The sequence below is a fragment of the Heptranchias perlo genome, chromosome 27 (assembly GCF_035084215.1).
Source record: "Heptranchias perlo isolate sHepPer1 chromosome 27, sHepPer1.hap1, whole genome shotgun sequence".
NCBI classification, from domain to species: Eukaryota; Metazoa; Chordata; class Chondrichthyes; order Hexanchiformes; family Hexanchidae; genus Heptranchias; species Heptranchias perlo.
The window spans coordinates 16,657,836-16,682,578 of record NC_090351.1 but is presented as its reverse complement, the minus strand read 5'-3'; the positions used below and the strand labels follow the sequence as shown (position 1 = coordinate 16,682,578).

The 24,743-nt window shown below is 39.5% G+C and overlaps 1 protein-coding gene across 3 annotated transcripts in view; it reads left to right on the top strand.

Annotated features, from left to right (window-relative positions):
• The window catches only part of LOC137344431 (neuron navigator 1-like), a 420,186-nt gene that overhangs the window by 106,963 nt on the left and 288,480 nt on the right, over positions 1–24,743 (top strand). For all 3 annotated transcript variants that reach the window (XM_068007396.1, XM_068007397.1, XM_068007398.1), the window contains 2 exons: positions 1,779–1,881; positions 14,534–14,920. In XM_068007396.1, the coding sequence (XP_067863497.1) occupies positions 1,779–1,881; positions 14,534–14,920 (490 nt within the window). The remainder of the gene's footprint in view (positions 1–1,778; positions 1,882–14,533; positions 14,921–24,743) is intronic.

Genomic DNA, 24,743 nt, shown 5'->3' with positions numbered 1-24,743 from the left:
GTTCCTTCTTCACCAGTGTTTCCTCGATGTCCCCTGACATCTCTTCTTCTTCAGAATCTCTTAATTAGGTGTCATGCCTTCTTTATACCTCATCTCTGGTTACATGTCTACACCTAACAGGCTCCAGTTTAGATAGGGATAGATTAAAGTCTTCTGTCGTCATTGTTTTGTACAATTTTTTCGAGTGGTGTTGATTAAGACATTACTTCGTCACAGCCGTGGCTTTGTTGATACAGTTCCTTCTGATAATCGCCTGGGCCATTGTGTTATTGTGTGTGGCTTTGACACCTATTTGCTTTGAAGTTTCAGCTCTCGATGATGTTACTGACTTTGCTTTGAAGTCTCAGAGTTTTCTTGTGACCTTGTTACAAGAAGCTTCTGCACATAGCAGACAAGCAGTCCATCATGCTCTCTGATGTTACTAAAAGACCAGAATCCCTTCAGCCTTGAAGGAGCTACTGAGCTTGACGGCTGGGGAGCTGCATCGCCATTGGTAGAAATGCAGTCATATATCTGGAGATCATTCAGCATCAACTGTATAAATTAATTCAGCTCTCTCACTCTGTTGGGGTCAGTAACCTTTCAAAGACCGTGCCTCCAGTGATCTCATCAGCAATTGCTGTTCAAACAAGCATTCAAAAGATCAACTGAAATAGACAACAAAGGGAAGTTACTGTTAATCATAATTTCTTGTAATTGATTTTTGAATCTGTGTCTTGGAACTTCATGCAATATTTGTATTTAGTATGCCTTGATATGTAGTCTCCTTCATTTCTTGAAAAATATGATTTTTTTTCATATTGGTGATATTTTCTCTTTAACCTTGCAACATAAAATATGAACTGATTTAATTGTTATCATATGTGCAAAAATTATTTTTGATATTGTTCCAGTGTCTATTCTCAACCTTTTTTGCACTCTAGATCACACATCCACCTCCAGGGATCATGTTGGCTGTGGACTTCTACAGCACTGTAGTGGGGGATGGAGTGTAAGTGGGGTAAAGTGATGTCAGTCTTACCTCCCTTGAGCTTCACGCAGTGTTCCAGCTAGCAACCAGGCTGGTAACTGCCCAAACTCATTCAACTGACACAACTGAATTGATGTGGCAGGCAGCCCTTGGCTTCAAGCTCCCCAACCATCTGGCGAGGAGTGAAGACCTCTGGCTCCTTTGGCTACTGGCCTGACTTATTTCTCCCCCACATTTACAGTGTGTTTCTTAGTGTGAACATTATAAAGCAGAATCAAACAACTGTATGGAATCATAAACCATTCCTTAATTTTAAATATATAGTGAATAAACCAAAAAGCCTTCTATTTCTATTTTTCTATTTTTTGTTTTTGTTATTAAAATCTACTGACGGTCCTAAATTGTTTAATATCTCGAATCTGATCTAACAGCATTAATGGTATTCATTCAAAACGGAACTTGTTTTGAGCTGCTGTTTTTGTTATCACTACTTCAGCATTCCGTTCTATTCAGTCTTGACTTTTAATTCTAGCTTGTAACAAAGTTTTGATCAGACTTGGGGGAGATGGGGGCGGGGGGGAAGGAGGTCGAGTTTCGTCAATTCATCCAATTGTAACCAGCTTGAAAGGTCCTGTTGGTTTCCCAGAAGATATCCTTGTGAAACATTCTATTTGCTTCCTTGTACACACCTGTAATGCATTAGCCAAAAATAAATGTTCGTATTTGGCTAATCTTGACCAATTGCAGAGCAGTGTAGCAAATTAATAAATTCATATAATCACTTAATTTTTCTTCTTTTGATTAAAAGATCCAGAGACGCAGAGAAAAAGAACTGTTCAGAATATTGTAGATCTTCGGCAGAACCTGGAAGACACCATGTCTAGCCTGAGGGGATCCCAGATAACCCATAGGTATGCCTTAAATTTAGTTTTACAAATATCTTATGTATAATTGGAACAAAAGAAAATTGTGTGTGTGTGTGTGTGTGTGTGCGCGCGCGCGCGTGTGACATTACCTATTTTAGGCTTTCTCTCCAAGGTAGAAAAAGCTTACAAATTGGTACGTATAACCAGAGGCTTCTGGCTATGTATTTGCCAAAAATTCATATCTTGATACATGTTACCTTCAGACATTTCACTCCAAAATCATGCATGACAACTTCTTAGATGCTGAGAGGCCAAAGCTCAATTTATTTCCTTAAGCTTGAAAAAGACATTCACACAATGATGATAAAATACTGTTTCTGTTAGTCAACCCACTTAGGAAGCAATGAATCAACTGGCTGTTTGGTTGCAGAATAAGCATGTGCCTCATTAATTTCTTCTCTCTGCTTGATGAGGACAAAGCTACAGTATTGCCATATTTACTTGTGGTCACCCTCTTATCTTGCTTGGCTATGACTGTGATCATAGATCATATCTTTTGCTGAGTCTTCCCAAAACTAAAATAGTGAAAATTCCTCAAACTTCAAGCAAGGCAAGGATGGCCACAGACTCTCCCCTTTTTATTGGATTACTAGGTTCACCAGCTAGAAAAGCAGGATCAACTCCAAGGAATTGGACAAGAGGTAAGACATTAACTAATGCACATTACAAGATGGCATAAGAACTACCCTTCCACACATTACAACATGGCTTGTTCTGCTACATCTTACAATATAACTTCATGGCAACACTGCTACATCTTACCTCTCTGACATTCTAGGCTATCCACCATATCTTAAACAGGATGAAACAAGGGTGGAACTTTTCTGTGCTAGCTGAGTTCAAGGAATGTTGACTGGAATAGCTGATGAGTATGTTTAAATACTACTGTACTCTGGCGGGACTTCCAACCCACCACAAACCACTTCCTTTAGCACTGGCCAATGATGATATTTTTCCTGTTGCCAACAGCCACTCTGATACTTGAAGCTGGCTTCTCTTAACCAGCAAGCTATGGATGGATTTTGTGTAGACACCAGTGCCTTCTTCCTGAAAAAAAGACATAAACAAATGTTCTGAAAATAATGATTATTTGCACCTTAAGTAATTTCACCTGAATATTCAAAAAGATTTCCGAAGACCAAAATTTAGAGTAGCTTGAGACTGCCAATAAGTCTGGCTACTAACTTGCTTACGTTGGAAACCTGGTTCGTTATTTTTGTCATGTGAGCAGTGCTTATTTTCATAGCAAATCATTTCATTTTTCTTTAAAAAAGGACTAGTACTTGTCTCATGTGAGGATTGTAACTAGCTTTAGAAGTGCAACCATCCACAAAAGGAAGACTAAATTCAGTTATATTTAATCATGCGAATAGAGGTGCAAACATTTTGGGCAGGCAAATCTGACGAGTAGGTAACCTGATGGGCTAGCACTTTTTGAGAAAAATTGTAATTATTTTCACCAGACATCAAGCATAGTCATTTTTAACTGAAAAAAATTAAGCTTGTTGTCAGATGGAAGGTGTTTTATTTTGCTAAAGAATTTAATGACCAGCATCAGTGGCCAGGATGCTCCATTCTGCTTTAAGCATGAAGACAGCTTCACGGTTTAGTCAAATTTGTGACAAAATCGTTGCATGTGGAATGTGACATATAACTTTACTCTATATAGCTGAAGTGATTTAAAATATCTGAAAAGATGTTGTTATTCTTTAAATCTCTTTTGTCTGCTTTCAGAAGGCATGTAAGTTGAGCATGACAAGCATTAAACCATTTGCAGTCTGAATGGTTTTCGTGCCCTAGTTACTGCCACGTACTGACATAGGCTTCATATAACAATATCACATGCATTAATTTCTTGCAGAAGCAACAAAAAATGATCTTTCAGCTTGTAACTTTTTCTCATGTTATTGTATATTAATCTGCATGCAGAATGTTTTCAGACAGCAGTGGGCTGTGCTGATGTTGGAATGAATGGATTTGCATGTAATAGATGTTCTGCTGCTGTCTTATATCGATTTGGTCTGTGCGAGGATAATTGGTGTCTGGTTTGTTGGTCATGGGAACTGGCTTTGTGTGAAGCTTTGGGAATAAGCTGCCTTTGCTCTAATATGACTAAATCTCTGCCATTCGCCATTAATTTCCTAATATAAAATGATCAGCTAGTACTTGATGAGGAGAAAATATGCAAATAAGGTAACTATTTTATAAAAAAAAAATGTACCTTCTCTCAAACTTATCCAATGACTTGCTGAGCCATAAAGACTAGTAAGATCCTAGGTTTGGTTCCCATTTTGTACAGTTAGATGGGTGCTAGTCAGCCTCAGCATCCTGGGTTAGAGCCATCCCGGGTTAGGAGGGAAAAATGCTTCCAGCTCACTTTTCACTCAACACTCATTGTTATGACTCACACATGAAGAATTGCCACTTGGGTGAAGTATCAGCATATAACGGGCTCCTGTGCAATTGTATTCTTGAGCAAAAATGAGTCGATGCCTTCACGATGGGAAACTAGGAGAAACACGTTTGGCAGGAGAAAAGAGAAACAGAAATAATGTATAAATAAACAAAACAGCTTTTGTGTTATTTTGTATTTATCTATTCAGTCTTATGGCCAATCAGTTTTTGATCAGTTAATATCTGGATTTACAAATTCTCCTTTAAGTAAACTTAAAATGTTTTTTCACTAATTGACACTTAGCACATTTGTGACATGTGTGACATTACTGTACAGATGCTTAATGTACTCTTATGAAATTAATTTGTCTGCTATTTTAACAGAGATCTTAAACTGTAAATAAATGGGCTATCACCATAAAAGATGGGCAAAGTAATTTCATATGAATACATTAAAGGTTCTTGCAGTATATTACTGGGTAATTTCTAGGCTTAAGTGCATTGGGTACACTAGTACAGAATTGTGTTGATATTTTTAAGTACAATAGGGGAAATATCTAATATCTGATTTGCTCAGGTCTTGCATCTTGTTATGTATTAATGCATCATAATATTGTATCTCGTGTTGTAAGGAATGTGTTGTGTACCTGGGTCCTAACCTTGTCCCAGAGCTTTGTGGGGGCCGAGTCTCCCCCCACCCCACGCAAGGCCGTTGTGGCAGGAGGGGTGGGCCGGGGACTCCCCATGTCAGGAATTATCATGTCCCTGACCTCTCAAAGGCCTGGTGAATCATGGGCAGACAGTTTCACCAGGTGTACCTGGCCACTGAGTGGCAGATGTAGCACCCACCTTGGATGTCCAGGCCAGGTATGCAGTCTGGACCTACGAAGCGGAAGGCCCATTTTGTGGCACAAGAATTGTTATGTAGCCCCCTTGGGGAGCTGCAGGTACAGCTGTTTGTTCCCCGGGTTGGAGGGAGGGGGGAGGGGGAGGGGGAGGGTCAGCGTGATACCCGCATTCCTGCTTCTAGGACCACAAGTCTTTGGCTAGACTTTCCGACCTTCCCAGCATGGCAGGCATCCTAGTGGCTTGGATGACCACCATTCCAATGAGAATGGGGAAACCATTGCCTAATCCTCTGGTGTTAGCGGTAGGGATTCCTGATGGGTACAGTCCTGGCGTAAATGCCGGGACCACAGCCTTGTGGATTTTTGGCCCCAGCATTTCTCAATGTTTCCAGTGTTATCGGCAATATAAAGCAATATTTTTAACCATGTTACTGAAAATTAAAAATGATGTAGCGTTTTTTTCCCCCTTATTTTATTTGTATAGGCTATAAACCATCTTCACTGCAAAATATTATTTCCTTTTCTCAATAATCCACTTCTCATTGCAGGGCTTAAGGTATTCACTCTGGAAATCTTTGTGCTATGCTAAATTTCTATTCAAATTTATGTTTTTTTTTCAAATCTCCAACATTAAACAACCTGTCAGTTACAGTTTTAATTGTTTGCTGATAGACAACTTTTTTCTCTTCCAAAATAAAACTTCTTTAACCCATACATTGCTGGCAGGTTCAGAAGAAATTTCTGGGCTGGCTAGTATAGTACAGTTTCATTTCATTTACTGTTTCACTGAAACAAGCACTAATATTACAGTAATAAAGCTACATAAAATATCAGGAGTAGTATTTCTGTAACTATTTTTATTTGTTCATGGGATGTGGGTGTTGCTGGCAAGGCCAGCATTTACTGCCCATCCCTAATTGCCCTTGAGAAGGTGATGATGAGCCGCCTTCTTGAACCGCTGCAGTCCATGTTATCAAGGTTCTCCCACAGTGCTGTTAGGTAGGGAATTCCAGGATTTTGGCCCAGCGACGATGAAGGAACAGCAATATATTTCCAAGTCGGGATGGTATGTGACTTGGAGGGGAACGTGCAGGTGGTGTTGTTCCCATGTGCCTGCTGCCCTTGTCCTTCCAGGTGGTAGAAGTCGTGGGTTTGGGAGGTGCTGTTGAAGAAGCCTTGGCAAGTTGCTGCAGTGCATCCTGTAGATGGTACACACTGCAGCCACGGTGCACTGGTGGTGAAGGTACTGAATGTTTAGGGGTGGGATGCTAATCAAGCAGGCTGCTTTGTCCTGAATGGTATCACGCATCTTGAGTGTTGTTGGAGCTGCACTCATCCAGGCAAGTGGAAAGTTCCATCACACTCCTGACTTGTGCCTTGTCAATGGTGGAAAGGCATTGGGGAGTCAGGAGGTGAGTCACTCGTCGCAGAATACCAAGCCTCTGACTTGCACTTGTAGCCACAGTATTTATGTGATTGGTCCAGTTAAGTTTCTGGTCATTGGTGACTCCCAGGATGTTGATGTTGGGGGATTCAGCGATGGTAATGCTGTTGAATGTCAAGGGGAGATGGTTAGACTCTCTCTTGTTGGAGATGGTCATTGCCTGTCACTTGAGTGGTGCAAATGTTACTTGCCACTTATCAGCCCAAGCCTGGATGTTGTCCAGGTCTTGCTGCATGCGGGCACTGACTGCTTCATTATCTGAGAGGTTGCGAATGGAACTGAACACTGTGCAATCATCAGCAAACATCCCCATTTCTGACCTTATGATGGAGGGAAGGTTATTGTTGAAGCAGCTGAAGATGGTTGGGCCTAGGACACTGCCCTGAGGAACTCTTGCAGCAATATCCTGGCGCTGAGATGATTGGCCTCCAACAACCACTACCATCTTCCTTTGTGCTTGGTATGACTTCAGCCACTGGAGAGTTTTCCCACTGATTCCCATTAACTTCAATTTTTGTAGGGCTTCTTGGTCTCACACCCAGTCAAATGCTGCCTTGATGTCAAGGGCAGTCACTCGCACCTCACCTCTGGAATTCAGCTCTTTTGTCCATGTTTGGACCAAGGCTGTAATGAGGTCTGGAGCCGAGTGGTCCTGGCGGAACCCAAACTGAGCATCGGATCAGTTAAATTATAAATAAAAAAGTAAGCATTTTAATTTTGGTTGGCTTTGTTTCGCCTCTTCCCCAATTCTTTCTCCCATTTCCTCTCTGCACTACCTCTTCTCCACCTGATTTTTCTTTACTACACTTCCCTCCCTCCCCCCCATTAAAAAAAAACCTTAAAATATTTGACTAGCTTTGCTTCTTGGTCACAGTCCCTTTTAGGTGAGAGCAATTTTCAAGAGAGCTTTCATTGGTTATCAATCATCTCCAAAAGCTGCTTTTTTAATATAACCAGTGAGAAAATACAAATACTGACATTAAAGATACATTCAATGAAGTCAATCCCTACTGATGGATGAATAAACTCAATTATAGTCCCTAAAAGAAAATGAAAAAACTCTGTGCTACATTAAGGGTTAAAATAGTATCAGGGGGAGGGGGGAAATTTTGCTTAATTATAATTTGATTTTATTTTTAAACTATGATTGACTGATGACAAATGGTTCTGACATGACTAAGATATATATATATATTTGAAAAGCTTACAGTACAGAAATTGCTGCATGAAATAACTGAGTGACACTGGTAATTTCATGTACTCATTTAATGTTGACTGAAACTTCAGAAGTGACAGTGAGACAATCACTATTTAAAATTTAAAATATTTTGATGATTTTTTTTACAAAGACAGGAGAAAATGGTGCTATGATGATATTGGCTTTGTGTGGAAAATTTTTAGTTAGATGTATAGGATGAAAGTCATTTTAAATGCATTGAACAGAAGACCCCAAAATGATTATTAACTATTTAGTTTTCTGCGTCACCATTCGCAATATGATTCTTAGGAATCTTGGACCTCTTATTAGATTTTCAGATCATATTTTTGGCATCAAGCCTAGTTGTCTTCTTCTACATTCAGCTGTTCTCAAGCTAGAAATATCAAAAGATAAATGATAGATCAATAATATGAAATTTCAGTGACCAATTTGATAAATATATTTACCCAGAAATTAGTTCACTTAAGGGATAGCAAAACCTAAATTGGACCAGTGCATTAGACCGCAAGATTTTTTCTAAATGGGATTTATTCTACCAGCAGGCCTTTGAAATGATGCTGCGAAGGATGCTTTGGTCCTTTTTTTCAGTGACAATAAAATCCCAATACAGTTTAAGACTGTGGCATATAGGATGTATGTTCTAACAGTTTGCCTTTGTGTTCTAAAACTCTTAGGTAATCACTGGAAGGGTTTCCTTTAGCCCATGTAAGAGATTCAGAACTAAGTTTGAGATGGATCTGTGGCAAAAACAGGAAGCAATTATGGAGGGTGAAGGAGAGCTCTGATGTACACTGACCTATCACTTAGTTGAGAAGGACTCATTCCCGCTACTAGTGGGAATGCATCCTTGCTCAAAATCCTTATGTGAGGTCTTGGATTAAGCAGTTGGTGACAAGTAAGCTTGGTATATGGCATTGGACATAAACATCCAGAACATTAAGGTCGCTGGCAAGTTGCCTGGTATTCTGCACAGGGCTTTCCATCTTGTTGATGTCCATCAAATAGCAGACGAAGAATCTCTCAGACTTGATATGACAGCCGCTGCAGTCAATACCTAGAAACTAGATAATATATCCTGGGTTCAATGCCTACCATGATTGGGTTGCAGTGAGGCAAGTAGTTGCTGCTGAAGCCATACACTCCAACTAGTGTATCCATTGTTCAGTGGGGTATGGTGTGCGTCTATGCTGTAGTCAAGAGGTTGGGGACAATGCACTGAGATTTTGTGGTGAGTCTTGCTGCTCACCAAACCACTTGAAAGGAGTGTCTTGTACCTTTTGCCCACCAATGGGAGCTCAAATCTGCACTTGTCACTTATTTAATGACCAACTGACTATCCTCCTTTGGGGCGAAGGGAGTTAAGCATATTCTTACTGAGGTCATGTTGGTACCAAGGAGACAGTTCTAGTGATGTGAGATTTGAACCAAGTCAAACCTCTGTGGCACACTCAGTAATCCAAGACCTGAGCCAGTTCTTGGTGCTGTTAATGCTGTGGCCAATTTGCCTAGTTAGTTTTGCAACTTTTCACTGGGGACTGGGATTCTTCCTATAGGAAATTCTGGAAGCCAATGTGGTAATGGATAGACTGGAGAAACAAAACATACCAGTGCTCTGCCCTGGTAAGCTACCCAATTTTAGATAGTTGAGTTACAGCAGTACTCCTGCACATACTTGGGAAACTGACATGCACCTAACTTCTCTGGATTTAGGTAAGTGTCCTTACAGTGGGTGTGCAATCCATAATCCGATAAATATAAACTACTTTTGTGGGTGTCTCTGTTTAGTTTGACAATGAAGAATATTTGCATTTTATAGTGCCTTGCACAATAAATTATTTTTTGTGGAGCCATAATTATTATGGGGCAGCTATTCTGCACCAGCAATGTTGCACAAATAGCAATGAGATTAATGACCAGTTAATCTATTTGATTTGGTGGGTGGGGTTTCGTGATATTGCTAAGAGGTGTTGGCCAGGATACCAGGAGAACTACCCCCTTTTCGTCGTATGCCATTGGATTTTTATCGAAACAGATTATCTGATTTAACATCTGCAGAAATGGATGCCACTCCAATAATGCAACATTCCTTCAGCATTGTACTGAAGTGGTAGTCTAGGTTATGCTGTTAAATCCTTGTGTGGAGTTAAACCCACGACTTTCTGACCCAGAGGCAAGATTGCGACCAACTAGGCCAAACTGACCTGTATTGGCATTCTTAAGCATCGTGATGGTTTTTCATACATGTCGGATACTTGACTGACCAACAAAAATAATAAGCTTTTATGAATGTAATTCCTAATGTAAACAAAGTCCAAGTTTCTTTCTTGGGTGCCTATGCACAAGAGTTTTCATGGAATTATTTTTCTTCTTTACCTATAGAAATCTAGGCCCAACATATTAAAGTTATTTAAGGTACCACTTACTTGTGCAAAAGAAAATGTTATATGGAGGCTGCCTTTGTAGGCATCTAATTCTATATATGGATTTGTCATTTTTTTGCATTAAACTGTGGGATGGAGTTGGTCAAGGAGATTCCCTTGGAGTGCATCTGCTCCATAATATTGGTGCCAGTAGATCAGACTATTAGGAAACTGATTACAGGTCACCTGCATTTCACTTTTCAGTCTCTGCTGAGAAGCCTATGAAATGAGTGGTGGTAATTTTCATACTGAATTAATGGGACAGAACTTGCTCCCGAAATAACGGAGGAGCTCAACAGCGCTCTCCGGTTTTAATGGCGAATTGAAAGAGCAAGTTTGCGTATGCGTACTAAAACGGGGAAATTGTGAACTTGCTCCTATTGGTTTGCCGGCGACTTGACAGCAGTGAATTAAAGGGCCATCTAACGCTGAAAAAATCACAAACTTGCTCATCTGCCCAGCTGGAAAGTAACTAATCACACCACCAAACAAGTACGCTTAAAAACACCAGGCCTAAACTAAGTTTTAAAAGCACGGTTAGTCTTAATGACTGCCAAACAACTAAAAATTAACTTTTAAGAGTGTGGAGTCTCATATTACTCCTTATTTAAGTAGCTTTTGGTCATTAAAAATTTAATTTTTTTTTACTTTTCCCTTCTGAATCTTTAATTCAATTATTTCTTTGGCTTTTCTAAAAAAAATAAATTTTTATTTTAATGACTTCAGAATACTAACTTTAAATGAATGAACTTTGCTTGCCTGCTTGTGGGCGTGACTTCTCTTCCTGACAGATATTGTGGGCATGTTTTCTATTCTCACAGACTCTTCCATGCGTATTGACTTACGCTGCGCAGAGGCTGAGTTGATAGCGCAAAATTTTTTAAAAGTTCAATATCAAGCAAGTTGACGCCACAGAGCCCGCAGTAAGTACTTGCGTTAATTTAGTTTGCAGGAGCTGCGGCGAGCGCTGCCACGCCGCTCTAGGCAAGTTCTGGCCCTTTGTCAATTGCAAAATTAGCAAACTAGTCACTCATGTTTGTTTAGGTGTTAACATCAAGTTGCATTTTCTTAGTGAAAAACTGAATAGCCAGCAGACTAAAAGCACCAATTGAGCCAGTTATTAGAGCCAGTAATGCTTCCTATTCTGGCATTGCTAAGCCTTTATCCTACTAATGCAATACATCTCAGTTGGATGAGGTTTTATTACCACATATAGACTAAAATCAATATCTTAAATGCTTTATTTTTGATCGGAGAAGGTTCTGTCTACTATATAATGAGTGTTTGTATGATGACAGTACGTTATAAATACTACTGACTGGGATATATTTTTAACAAGCCCTGTATAAAATTGGATTTCTATTTTTTTCACACTGGATACTGAAGGACAATTTGCATTTGTTAAACAGAAATTATTATATACTTGGTTCAGCAAAGCCCAAGCTACCTTCTGGGTAAATACATTTGTGAAAGCAGCACCTAGAGGATAAAAAGGAATTACATCTGGTTGAATAATCTTCTGAAATTCACCTTGGAAGAGGAAGGGGGACAACGCGACAGGGTTTTATGTATAATCAATAGAAAATAAAAAACTCTGTTTATTGTAAATTATATTGTAATCAATATATATTACAAGTGTTTTTGTTCTATTTATAGATAACCTTGAGCTGGCTGCCAAGTATTAGGAAGACTCATTTTTTGAAGGATCCTCCACTGGGGGCATCTTGTCAGCAATTTTCTTGGTGACTTTTGGGTAGTCCAGTGGTAATGATTTGACCTATTTTGTTGGCCTTCAGAGGACTCAAGTAAACTCTGAAAAGCAATATCCCAAATCTGTATCGAGGAGGTCTGTTGGTTTCACAATAGTGTCGTGAGCAGGTTGATTAGACAACTGGTTCCATCTCAATTATGTAATGATACATACTGCCATCATGTTATTGTGAATCTGGCTGTTACCAGATTGCACAACAGTTTTGATATTTTGAACAGGCCCATGCAGAATGTCAATAACCTCCTTTGGTATCTACTGAAATTGGAGCTCAGCAATACAGTCTGAACTCCAGATCTTGTGAGCATTCATACTGGTCCTTCCTCCTAGCAAGAGGTTAAAAAATCTACAAGTGTGTTGTCTTCATCATCTTCTGAAATTATGATTGCCTTCTGCTCACAGTCAGTGCGTGATATAGAAGGCTCATCTGTGAAGATATAAAGGATAGAGGCTCCAAAATTCTGCAGGCTGCGATTCCAACCATTAGGCCAGAATATTGCCTGCCAGCACTGCCCTCACCAGACTTTTCGGGTCAGTGTGAGGTCACCTCATTTGCAAACATGGGGCCGGTGTATGGCTACACATTATTGGCACATTTATGGTGCCCACTGCCCCAAGTTGGAAAATCTGGCATCCTCCCATCATGGGGGGAGGACTGCATCCCGAGATCCACATCCAGCTCCTCCTTGATCTTTCTGTAAGGAGGTTAACTTTTTTTTTTAAATTACCTTCGGGGGCTTGAACCGCTTCCCTGGCCTGATCTCTTACCCCCCGCCGACACCTCGGTGGCAATCATTTGTGATACCTAGAGGTTGGTCTCTCTCTCAGTAATACACCCGATCCCTTCCAAGTCAATAAACAAGAATTCCCAGCATAAGGAGTCCCTACCTTCAGCATTGTCATTGGCCTTGTAAGGGGTGGGCGGACCTGGGAACCTGGAATACAACGAATGATGAAGTGCACAAGTCTTTATTAGCTATGAATTGTAAGATTTTATTACATATTTTATTACATGGCATGCATATCCTGTGACAATGGACTTTACAGCGCAATTAGGGTATTTCTGATTGCAAATAATATTTCCTACATTTATTATATTCTGGAACAGTCTCAGAGGAGGTGCTGGTGTCATCATTGCATCTATGCTTATGTACCTGCACTGTGATTTTCTTTGGACTTGTTGGTGATGTTCTTGTTGACCTTTTGTGGTCCGATGGTATAATTTGAATCTTTTTGTTTTGTTCCAATTTACACAATTCACTCTTGATTGGTTTTCGAATGATTCATTTTTTTAAATCACATTGCTCCATGCCTAGCGCAGTCAGGCAGCATCAATGATAAATCTAAACTGTGTAGAAGAAGGTTCTTTCATTTCACATATTTAATAATGAGTGCACAAAGTTTTATATTGTTGTTGCCTGCCTACTGTTTCCATTTTTACCATCATCAGTATAATATCATAAAACTTTCACATAGCTAATTTGTAAGAGTAAATGTGGGAAATTTATACAGCATCAACTAGCATCTGACTGGATGGCTTGAATTACCAATAATAGTGTAAATAAAATCACTGAAGCTAATAATCCGTTTGCCATCACCTATGCACAGAACCTTTACATTCAGCAGTCTCAAAATAGGCCCTGGAGCATTTGTATAGAAAAGCTATGCAATTCAAATAATCTTTAATATTATTAATTATTAATAATTTTAAATCACATTATTTTAAACATTCATGGCTAATCCACTGGGCTAAACTTTACCACCATCTTTTTAAAAATAACTACTGTACATGTAAACATGACAGATTGCAATTTATTTAATACTTCCACCAACATTTTCTTGCCACTTTTCCTTTATTATGATGTTATCTTTCATTCTGAAAGGAAGGGAGAACAGGCCAAAGTTTCCTCTTGGAAATCTGACCCTTAGTGCTGCTCCTTACTTACCAAATAGAAAGAAAAACAAATTTTCATTTATATAGTGCCATCCACATCCACAGGACGACCCGGCATGCTATACAGGCAAGGAATTACTTTTGGCAGCCGTGCCTTCAGCTGCCATGGCCCTAAGCTCTGGAATTCCCTATGTAAACCTCTCTCTCCTCCTTTAAGACGCTCCTTAGAACCTACCTCCTAGATCAAGCTTTTGGTCACCTGTCCTAATATCGCCTTACGTGGCTTGGTGTAAAATTTTGTTTGATAACGTTCCTGTGAAGCGCTTTGGGATGTTTTACTACGTTAAAGGTGCTATAAAAATTCAAGTAGTTGTTGTTATTGAATTGTAGTCACTTGCCATGTAGCAAGTAAACTTGTGTGATTAGAGAGTTCTTTTTTTCCTGCAGATAGGAAGTCCTCTATTTTGTCATATCTAATAGCTCAGGCAAATAAAACATATCACAAGGCAGGTGGATTTGTGAATCAGGCAGAGCTGTAAGCATCTTAGTTGCTTTCTCAGTTGCAGCTCCCTTTGTGCGTGTGTGTGTGTGTGTATTTGTTTCTTAAAAATAAATCTGCATTCATTCCTTGCCTATTATTTTCTTTGCAGCGCTTTAGATACAGCCTTTGACAGCGACATAAGCGCTGACGTGAATGCCAGAGGCCGCGGCACAAGTTCGTCTAATCGATCTTCGCCCTTGTCCTGGCGATACGGCCAAGCAAGCCCACGTCTTCAGGCAGGGGATGCACCTTCTGTAGGCAGCGGATGCCAGTCTGGAGGAAATTCTGGCTGGTTTGTTCGAGGAGACACCTCTCATTACTCACACACCATGCCCATGCGGAGTTCCAGTAAATCGTGTAACATTTCTCGCTTGGACTTGGATTCTCTGGATGCTGATGATGTGGACCTGAAGTCTATCAGTGCTGATATGTCTGGCTATATGAGTGACAGCGATTTGTTGGGGAAGACGATGAATGATGATGACATTACAACTGGGTAAGTTGGAACTGTATTATTGCAACTTTCAATGGGATCGGCTTTAAAACTGTTTTTGAAGATGTTTTGGCATAAATAATGACTTTTTGGTGAATGACTACCATATGTTAAAATTGTAATGAATATTGTGTTGCATGACTGTGATATTGGTGTATTATTTGAGTTTTCATTTGCGCGTGTTTAAAAGTTGATTCGTGTTTAGGAGAGATTGGTCCTTTGTATTGTTAGTTAGATCAAATTTAGTGCAGAATTGAGAATATTTCAGTTTCTAATGTCTTACTGGTAATAAATATGCAGTATGTGCAGTATGACTGAATTAAAGGTAAATGCACAGCTGGTAAGTTTTGCTCTTGTAGAAAACTCCTGTACATTGCAGCTGGATTACTACAACCTGAAGAAGAGCCAAAAACCTGTCGAAGGTGACCTAAATATTCAGTGACGTTTGTTCTTTCTGATTGAACTTCATTTTGTTACAGAATTGTTCCATCCAGCAATAGCATTTATTCAATCATTATTATTGGCTTCTGTCCTAAATTAACGCTTTTCCCAGTCTTCATTTGAATTTTCTTTGTGCCTACCTGTTTCTACCTTTCCTATAATTGATTCTTGCTTCATTTTGCTGTGTGTGATCTGGATTTAACCTTGTTCTTGTTTTTGTGAACCAGTACTTTTCCTGCTCCCTGACATTCCAGTTAAATTCTCAAGATGCTTGACCTTGTCTTCTACTTTCAGTTTAGTTAATTACAATATTGTCATAAGCTTCATTGCCTGTATCAATCAACTCCAGTGCTGTATATTGTTCAGGGATAAAGCATACTATCTGAAAGAATGAGAAGATTCTCCTCCTAAATTAGCAAGATTTTTTAGCCATTTAAGAAAATAAAACACATAAAAATATGAATCATTTTAATGACCAAAATTCCAGAAGGTAAATTATGCATAATTATAATAGATTAAAGCTTCATAATAATCATTACAAGCTATGATGGCTAATTAAAGGTAGCAAGAAATTATTTGCATAATTGAGAAAAAAATGGTGTAGGGAGAAGTAAAGTACATCAGCATCGGTTTGGAGTTTTAAAATGAAAATGTGAGTGGTACTTAAATGACATGATGTAACATTTAAGTAAATGAACAAATTTTGAGTCACTGAAAGTCAGTCTGGCATTTAGGTTACAAGTTTTGTTCTGTAGTGAATCCAGTATGATTTCAGTTTTGCAGCAACGTTTGCAGCATCTTCATACCAAGAAGAAAAAAAATGACCCCTCGGGCTATTGCTCTTATATTCATCCAGAACCACTGGTTGGCCCGGCTGCCTTTAATATTCAATTTGTTTTTATACTTTAGAAAATAATTTGTGACATATGTACACCTATCTAAAACAAGAAAAATGATTTCAGTTCTTTCTGCAGCAGAATTGCATTGTGAATATATGGAAAAAATTCTGAATTACCAGCTTGATTGTATTGTGTAATTAAATCTCAAGCATTTTTTTGTCGTCTTCCCCCTCCCCCTAAAAAAACATTCGATAGATTCCCCTCCTATGCCAGATGTTGTTCCCAAACCACAAGGGCAGGCAGCCTGTTGAAGGCCAGCTGCTAGAAGGCCTGTACGAGTAGCACAAGTTGACTTAGCCTCATGTTGTTTTGTTCTTTTCTCCTTCCCTGGGGGCAGCACTTTGCCTCAACCCTGTATGATCTCCAGATGGCTGAGGGGAAGCTTGGGGAAAGCCATCTTGTTCTACTGTTCCGTGACGTAGACCTTCGGTGCAGTAGCACATTGCACCACGGGGCTACCTTGAATAAAATCCAAAATTAACTTTAAAGAAATGAACAAAAGCTCATAGTAATATTCACATTTCTTGTTTCAACATCCCAACTTTGTAACAAAATAATCGTGAAATAACATGAAAATACTGCTCAGTGTTATCACAGTAATTATTCCTGACAAAATTGTTTGAATGTTGATGTGCGATTTCCGGAAGGGACTGGAGGTGTACTGAAGAAACATTTCAGTAGATTGGAAAACTGCTAATGTAACACCCTTATTTAAAAAGGGTAGTAGGCAGACGGCTGGAAATTATAGACCAGTTAGCCTAACATCTGTGGTGGGTAAAATTTTGGAGTCTATTATTAAGGAGACAGTAGCGGAACATTTGGATAAACATAATTTAATAGGACAAAGTCAGCATGGCTTTACGAAGGGGAAGTCATGTCTGACAAATTTGCTTGAGTTCTTTGAGGACATAACATAGAGGGTGGATAAAGGGGAACCAGTGAACGTAGTGTATTTGGACTTCCAGAAGGCATTCGACAAGGTGCCACATAAAAGATTATTGCTCAAGATAAAGAATCACTGGATTGGGGGTAATATTCTGGCATGGGTGGAGGATTGGTTATCTAACAGGAAGCAGAGAGTTGGGATAAACGGTTCATTCTCGGACTGGCAACCAGTAGCCAGTGGTGTTCCGCAGGGGTCGGTGCTGGGTCCCCAACTCTTTACAATCTATATTAACGATTTGGAGGAGGGGACCGAGCGTAACATATCAAAGTTTGCAGATGATACAAAGATGGGAGTGAAAGTAGAGAGTGAGGAGGACATAAAAAACCTACAGGGGGATATAGACAGGCTGGGTGAGTGGGCGGAGATTTGGCAGATGCAATACAATATTGGAAAATGTGAGGTTATGCACTTTGGCAGGAAAAATCAGACAGCAAGTTGTTATCTTAATGGCAAGAAACTGGAAAGTACTGCAGTACAAAGGGATCTGGGGGTCCGAGTGCAAGAAAATCAAAAAGTTAGTATGCAGGTGCAGCAGATGATCAAGAAAGCCAACGGAATGTTGGCGTTTATTGCTAGGGGGATAGAATATAAAAACAGGGAGGTATTGCTGCAGTTATATAAGGTATTGGTGAGACCGCACCTGGAATACTGCATACAGTTTTGGTGTCCATACTTAAGAAAAGACATACTTGCTCTCGAGGCAGTACAAAGAAGGTTCACTCAGTTAATCCCGGGGATGAGGGGGCAGACATATGAGGAGAGGTTGAGTAGATTGGGACTCTACTCATTGGAGTTCAGAAGAATGAGAGGCGATCTTATTGAAACATATAAGATTGTGAAGGGGCTTGATTGGGTGGATGCGGTGAGGATGTTCCCATGGATGGGTGAAACTAGAACTAGGGGGCATAATCTTAGAATAAGGGGCTGCTCTTTCAAAACTGAGATGAGGGGAAACTTCTTCACTCAGAGGGTGGTAGGTCTGTGGAATTTGCTGCCCCAGGAAGCCTTGGAAGCTACATCATTGAATAAATTTAAAACAGAAATAGACAGTTTCCTAGAAGTAAAGGGAATTAGGGGTTACGGGGAGTGGGCAGGAAATTGGACATGAATTTAGATTTGAGGTTAGGATCAGATCAGCCATGATCTTATTGAATGGCGGAGCAGGCTCGAAGGGCCGATTGGCCTACTCCTGCTCCTATTTCTTATGTTCTTATGTTCTTGAAAGGTGGCCCTGAGATAGGGACCTGACACCTGCAGCGTGATGCTCAAATGTACTACCGCACTGCCTTGGTGTACCATAATCAGTTTAGATACGCTCAAAAGTTGTTTGTGAACCCAAATCACTTGGACCTTTATTCTTCAAATTGGTTTGGACATAGACCAACGTCTATTTCTATTCCAAAGAGCACCTGATATGACATAATAAAAACTGATTACCCTCTTAAGTAATCCCAATTAAATACTTTGGGCTCAATTTTGAAATGGTGGTGGGTTGGCAGCGAGGAGGTGAAGGTGCGCATGGCAAACCCGAATTTAAAAAAGCTTAACTTTTCCGTCGCGATCGCAATATAATTGATGGTGATTAAAGTTATTTCCAGGTTTTGTGCCCGGCAGCCAGCTTAATTGACGGGTGGGGGGTAGGGAGTGGTGGGGGGGGGAGAGTGAAAGTGAGAGAGCGAGATGTCATCCGCGCTGGATAGAGAGTGGAGGGCGCTGAAGATCGGGGGGGAGAAAGGGGGAGATCAGAGAGGGACATGGGGGGGGGGGAGACATTGTGGGGGAGGGGGAGATCAGAGAGGGACACCGGGGGCTGAGAGGGACATCGGAGAGGGAGACATCGGAGCGGGGTGGAAAGGTAGTTTTATTTTGTATTTTAAATTTTGTGCAAGGGTTTTTTATTTAATTTATTTTGTTTATTTTTGCCTGATCCGGCCCTTCACGCCTCGTGAATCAGAAGCCGCGGGAAAGCCGCCCAGGTAAGTTTAAAATTGTTTTAACTATCTACTACATCAGAAATAAAGTACCTTAAGTACCTCACTGAGGTAAATTTGTTTCTTTAACTATCATCCCTCCGGCTTTAATTGCCGACAGGACTTCTGGATTCATAAAGCGTGCGCGCACACAGTTGCGTCTGTGGCAACCCCGGAAGTCGGCAGGTTGGAGCCGGCTTCTGAACCCGCTTGGGATTTTCGCCATTTTCGCAGCCCCCCCTGTCCCCAATGCACCCACAATTTGAGCCTTTTGTGTTTACTGGTTTAACAAAAAGACTGCTCAGAATCAGGATTTTAGATTGGGGGGGAACATTCAAAATATGTGCTGGTGGCAAGAACTTCATTCGCTACCAGCGCCTATAAGAAAATTGAAGGCACATTTTACTGCCTCTGTCATGTATTTGGAAAATTTAGGCCTAGGATTTTGAGAGTATCCAAGCCCATGAGACAGTCTTTTCTAAAAAAAATTTATATATATATATATATATACATACTTTTTGGTGTGCTCTTGAAAAGTGAGGGATCTCACTATTGGAGACTTTCATGTCATTAATTTGTGCTAGATTCAAACCCAAATCTCATCATGCTAACCCAGTTCCCGCTGACAGTTTCTTAATACAGCTTAAAGTCTGAAATGTTAATTTACTTTTAGGAATTATTAGATCAGTCATGCATTGTAAAGACAGGTGATAAGGATAACGAGAGTGCTGCCTGGTTAAATTAAAATATCTTGCCTGTAAGGTTCACATAATCATTTAATCAAATGACTTTTTTAATATTTCTATATGCATGAGTAATTCTTAAATGCTTAGAACCTCAAACTTAAGTTGCTATGACTAACAAACTGGTTGAGACTGGCAGCGTCTTATCTGGGGGAGGCTGAAATGGAATTTGAGCCTCCCAGTTCATTGTGTAGTTGACTAGTATAGTGCCCATCAGATCACCCCCAAAGTTGGCAGTTTAATGATGCATTTGTAAAAATTGTGGTTTAGTTGAGTTAAATGAGTAAAAAGATTTTTTCTAGATCTATGATTCAAAACAACTGACTGAAAATTCTTTACCAGTTGTACATTTTGTAGGAAGTAAACCAGATGATATGCTTTAACCATTTTTCTTAAAATATCTACAATTGATTTTATACCTGAGGTTATACTGTGTGAAAATGGGTTTAGAATATTCTCAAAATAGAGACAAGAATTAGAAATGTTAGTGTGGTTATGATATCATGACAGGGATGGAGGATGTCTGTAGTAGGACCTCATCCTATGAAAGTAATCTGGACCAGGTACATTCGCTAGATTGGAAATTTGGTTGGACCAGAGTTGCAAGATGCGGCCTTGTACCGCTGGCCTACTAAAAGTCTAGATTTAGCGAAGGTCTCACAGCCCCAGAGACCTGTCCTCCAGCACATGGCCTGTACACCAATGAGGGAACAGTGCTGATCGGACCTACTAGAGCCCAAAATTCAAATAGTTGGACCCAGTCAGCATTACTAGCATAACAAACATTATGGAAAATACAAAGAAGTAAGTAACTAGAGCTGGTAGTCCTTAAGTATGGCGAAGTTCTAGTCTATATGATGAGTTCCCAGTGTTAACAATTCTATCAGGGAAAGACTATGATTACCTATGCGGAGGAAGGGAAAAAATAGAGGGCAAGTCACCTATATGTATTTTTGTGGACCTCAAACAGCTGGTTATATAGCAGTAGCCGGGGAAACCTGGAAACATATTGTGTGCCCACCTGTCTGCCAAGATATGTGCATACTACATGAAGAGCCAAGGCAGGAAGAAAGTATATAATAATAACTTCTAAAAAGTACGCATAGTTGTTATGCATTATTCACTGACCTGCAATCAGATTTATACTTGTGTTATTCTGTATGGACCACCCAGTATTGTATCTGTTATAGCCACAGGGCAAAGAAATGATAAGTTGCAATAGGAGACATCTGCCCACAGCTTTACTATCTCATCTGTTTGAATTGATGCCTAAATCCTTTTAGTTTCAAAACACGATACGCTTCGAGGCCAGCAAATTAAATATCCAGATCATTAGGCATCTCATATGCTGATCATGAAGTCCAACTCTAACATTTTAGAGATCAACACTTCACAACAATTTGCACTTTGGATATGGTATGTAACATATGTTGTACAATCCCACAATGTAATGTTGTTGGAATGTGTTTATCATTTTGGACACTTGGTCCATTGTGACTATTGTTTGGAGTTTCAGTTACTGTCTGACACTGTTGCTTACTTCATGTGAAGGTGTATTGATTTTTGGGGGGAGAAAATGCAGTCATCAGCAGGGGAAATAAAGGAACAATATATATTATGGAATTCGATGGAAAATAGAATTAGATTCCAAGTGCGGTTTACTGTAAAGATGCCACCACATCTTGCTACACAGATTCAAAATAGAGGATGAAAAGCTCTGAAAACACAGACAAGTGTTGCTTTGTAAGAGCTCCATTTTCTGAAATCAATAGGAAATGAAGCCTTGCAATTTGCAGTGTGCTGGTGGCATGATAGCATCATTGGTATGCCATAACAATTGTTTGGGAAGCTGGAGTCCTCAATCTGGTCTATTGAATTAGCTGATCTTGTAATTTTCTTTTATCATAGGGCACTAAAAGAAGTGGTTTGTATAAAATAATGACTATTAATGGTTACCCGCAAGTAAAAACGTTTAGTGGGTTTACTCAAAGACCTCTTTGAATTAATTAGATGAAAGGGATGGTTATGCCCGAAGCAAATTGCCTACTCACTAGGTGTCCCAGGACAATATGTGTTGGGGGTGCATGTCATGGAAAATAATTGCAGTCCTTAAATTAATCAAGCTAGTCAGAAGTAGTGAATGAGTGAAAAAGACATTGTTAATGTTTCCAGACTCTTGGTACTGTTCACCAGTTTAGGGAAATGTTAATCAGTGAGAATGCCAGTTTTGTTCTCATAGTCAAGGCGATGTAGTAATGCTGACTAAGTTTGTTCTGTTTTGCACTAGATAAACATTTTTGAAACAGGAATGTCTTTGTACTTAAACATTTTCTATGTACATGCATATGAATTAAAAATACTTGTCTGTGAAAAAACACTATTACTAAATTAGATCCCTTCTAAAGGCAATATATATTTTTCCATAGGTAAATAATATCTGTGATGCATTTTTAGCAGAAGTGTTGATGATCTCTGCTGTTCATCACTGAGTTCCTGCCATCTGCAGACCCAGAAATCTAGTGAGAAAGCAACAGTGGGATTAGCACGGCCTTCAAAGATAGATTAAGTGTTAGAAATAATGTTGATTACCAGAATATTATATCTTCATTAAAACTCTGTACTTTTGACCTGTAGATGAAAGATAAGCAGAAACCTATTCATTTTAGCAGACTAATGGAGGGCTGCCTCATTATTTTTGTTTGCTGAATTTTTAAATGCAGAACTTGTGCTTTTTATACTATACTGACCTAAGTACTGCTAGATTGTACTAATTGAATAGATTTTGTTCATTTTTTCACATTACATCACTTACTGTAAATAATTCAATGAATGACATGCTTGCAAAGCCATCTATAATTTTGATTTAGCAGTCACACATGCATTTTACACCCAACCACTCCTCTGTTAGTTGGATTTGAAAATCTACAGACTGTTTTACAGTACATATTCAACTATGCACCAATATATTGTTGCCTTGATCGTTGAGCTTTCTTAGTAAATACTTCACTTTTACCCTTGTGCAACTATCATAGGTAGTTCTTAGGGAAACTATTTCACAGGCTGCAGCAATTGACCTTGCTGGATGGGGAGAGAGGTGGAGGGGAAGCTTTTAATATGGAATACAAAGTCCTTTACCAGAAATTCAAACTTTAAAACACTCCTCTTTTGATATTGCTAGCACTGTTGCTCTTGTGTCTATCTAAAATGGATTTTCAATAAATGTTTGTAAACAAGTGGAATTTCTCACATCAAGGTCAGCCTAAATTGGGGATACAGTTTTGTTTTGGGGATACATGCTAAGTGTTATGCCACAATTGTCTTCAGTTAGGGACAAAACTGATCATTTCAGGATGTAGAATCATGGAAATTTGGGAATATTTGGGAATACTTGTCTTTCTAGGAATTGGTATTTAAGGAATGCTAGAAAATAAAAATGTACCTAGTGCCATATAAGATATGCAATAATGACAGCATAATCGAACTTAACAGAGCTTAGGTCTTCAGTGTTGTTAATGATGTATCACACATCCAACAGATGTATCTTTATCAGAGTCCCTATTAAAGAATTTCAACCCTTCAGGATAATTATCAGCATCTTATAAACTTTTGGAAAAAGTGTTTTTCTGATGCATCTTGGTTCTCAGGGACTAAAATTATTCCAGCTTGTGTCAATGCCTTCAGAGCAGCTGTTGGAGTTAAAGAGTCCCACGCACCAGCTGCCCATTCACCATCTCCGACCAGTGTTATTTTCACATTCTGCTACATTAGGTACATGTTTCAAAAGCCATTCGCCATCTATGGTTCCCATGGATTTCTTCCTGCAAGTTTGAAAACATATTTGCTCTGATATCTCACAGCTGGAAGAGTTTAGTTTGATCCATTTGTCTCCTTGCAGATGTTGTGTTTGTTCAATGTTACAGGTTTCAACATGCTCTATTTATAAGCTTGCATGGAATCCAAAACTAAGAAACTTTTATGACTTTTTTTTGATGGTACCAAACTTCATCTGATAACACCATCTCACTTACACTAAGCAATGTATTGTGATAAATAGGAATCTCTGTCAAATTTTAAGTCATAAGAAAATCTCTATATTTTAATCATAGAATCATAGAAGTTTACAACATGGAAACAGGCCCTTCGGCCCAACATGTCCATGTCGCCCAGTTTATACCACTAAGCTAGTCCCAATTGCCTGCACTTGGCCCATATCCCTCTATACCCATCTTACCCATGTAACTGTCCAAATGCTTTTTAAAAGACAAAATTGTACCCGCCTCTACTACTGCCTCTGGCAGCTCGTTCCAGACACTCACCACCCTTTGAGTGAAAAAATTGCCCCTCTGGACCCTTTTGTATCTCTCCCCTCTCACCTTAAATCTATGTCCCCTCGTTATAGACACCCCTACCTTTGGGAAAAGATTTTGACTATCTACCTTATCTATGCCCCTCATTATTTTATAGACTTCTATAAGATCACCCCTTAACCTCCTACTCTCCAGGGAAAAAAGTCCCAGTCTATCTAACCTCTCCCTATAAGTCAAACCATCAAGTCCCGATAGCATCCTAGTAAATCTTTTCTGCACTCTTTCTAGTTTAATAATATCCTTTCTATAATAGGGTGACCAGAACTGTACACAGTATTCCAAGTGTGGCCTTACTAATGTCTTGTACAACTTCAACAAGACATCCCAACTCCTGTATTCAATGTTCTGACCAATGAAACCAAGCATGCCGAATGCCTTCTTCACCACCCTATCCACCTGTGACTCCACTTTCAAGGAGCTATGAACCTGTACTCCTAGATCTCTTTGTTCTATAACTCTC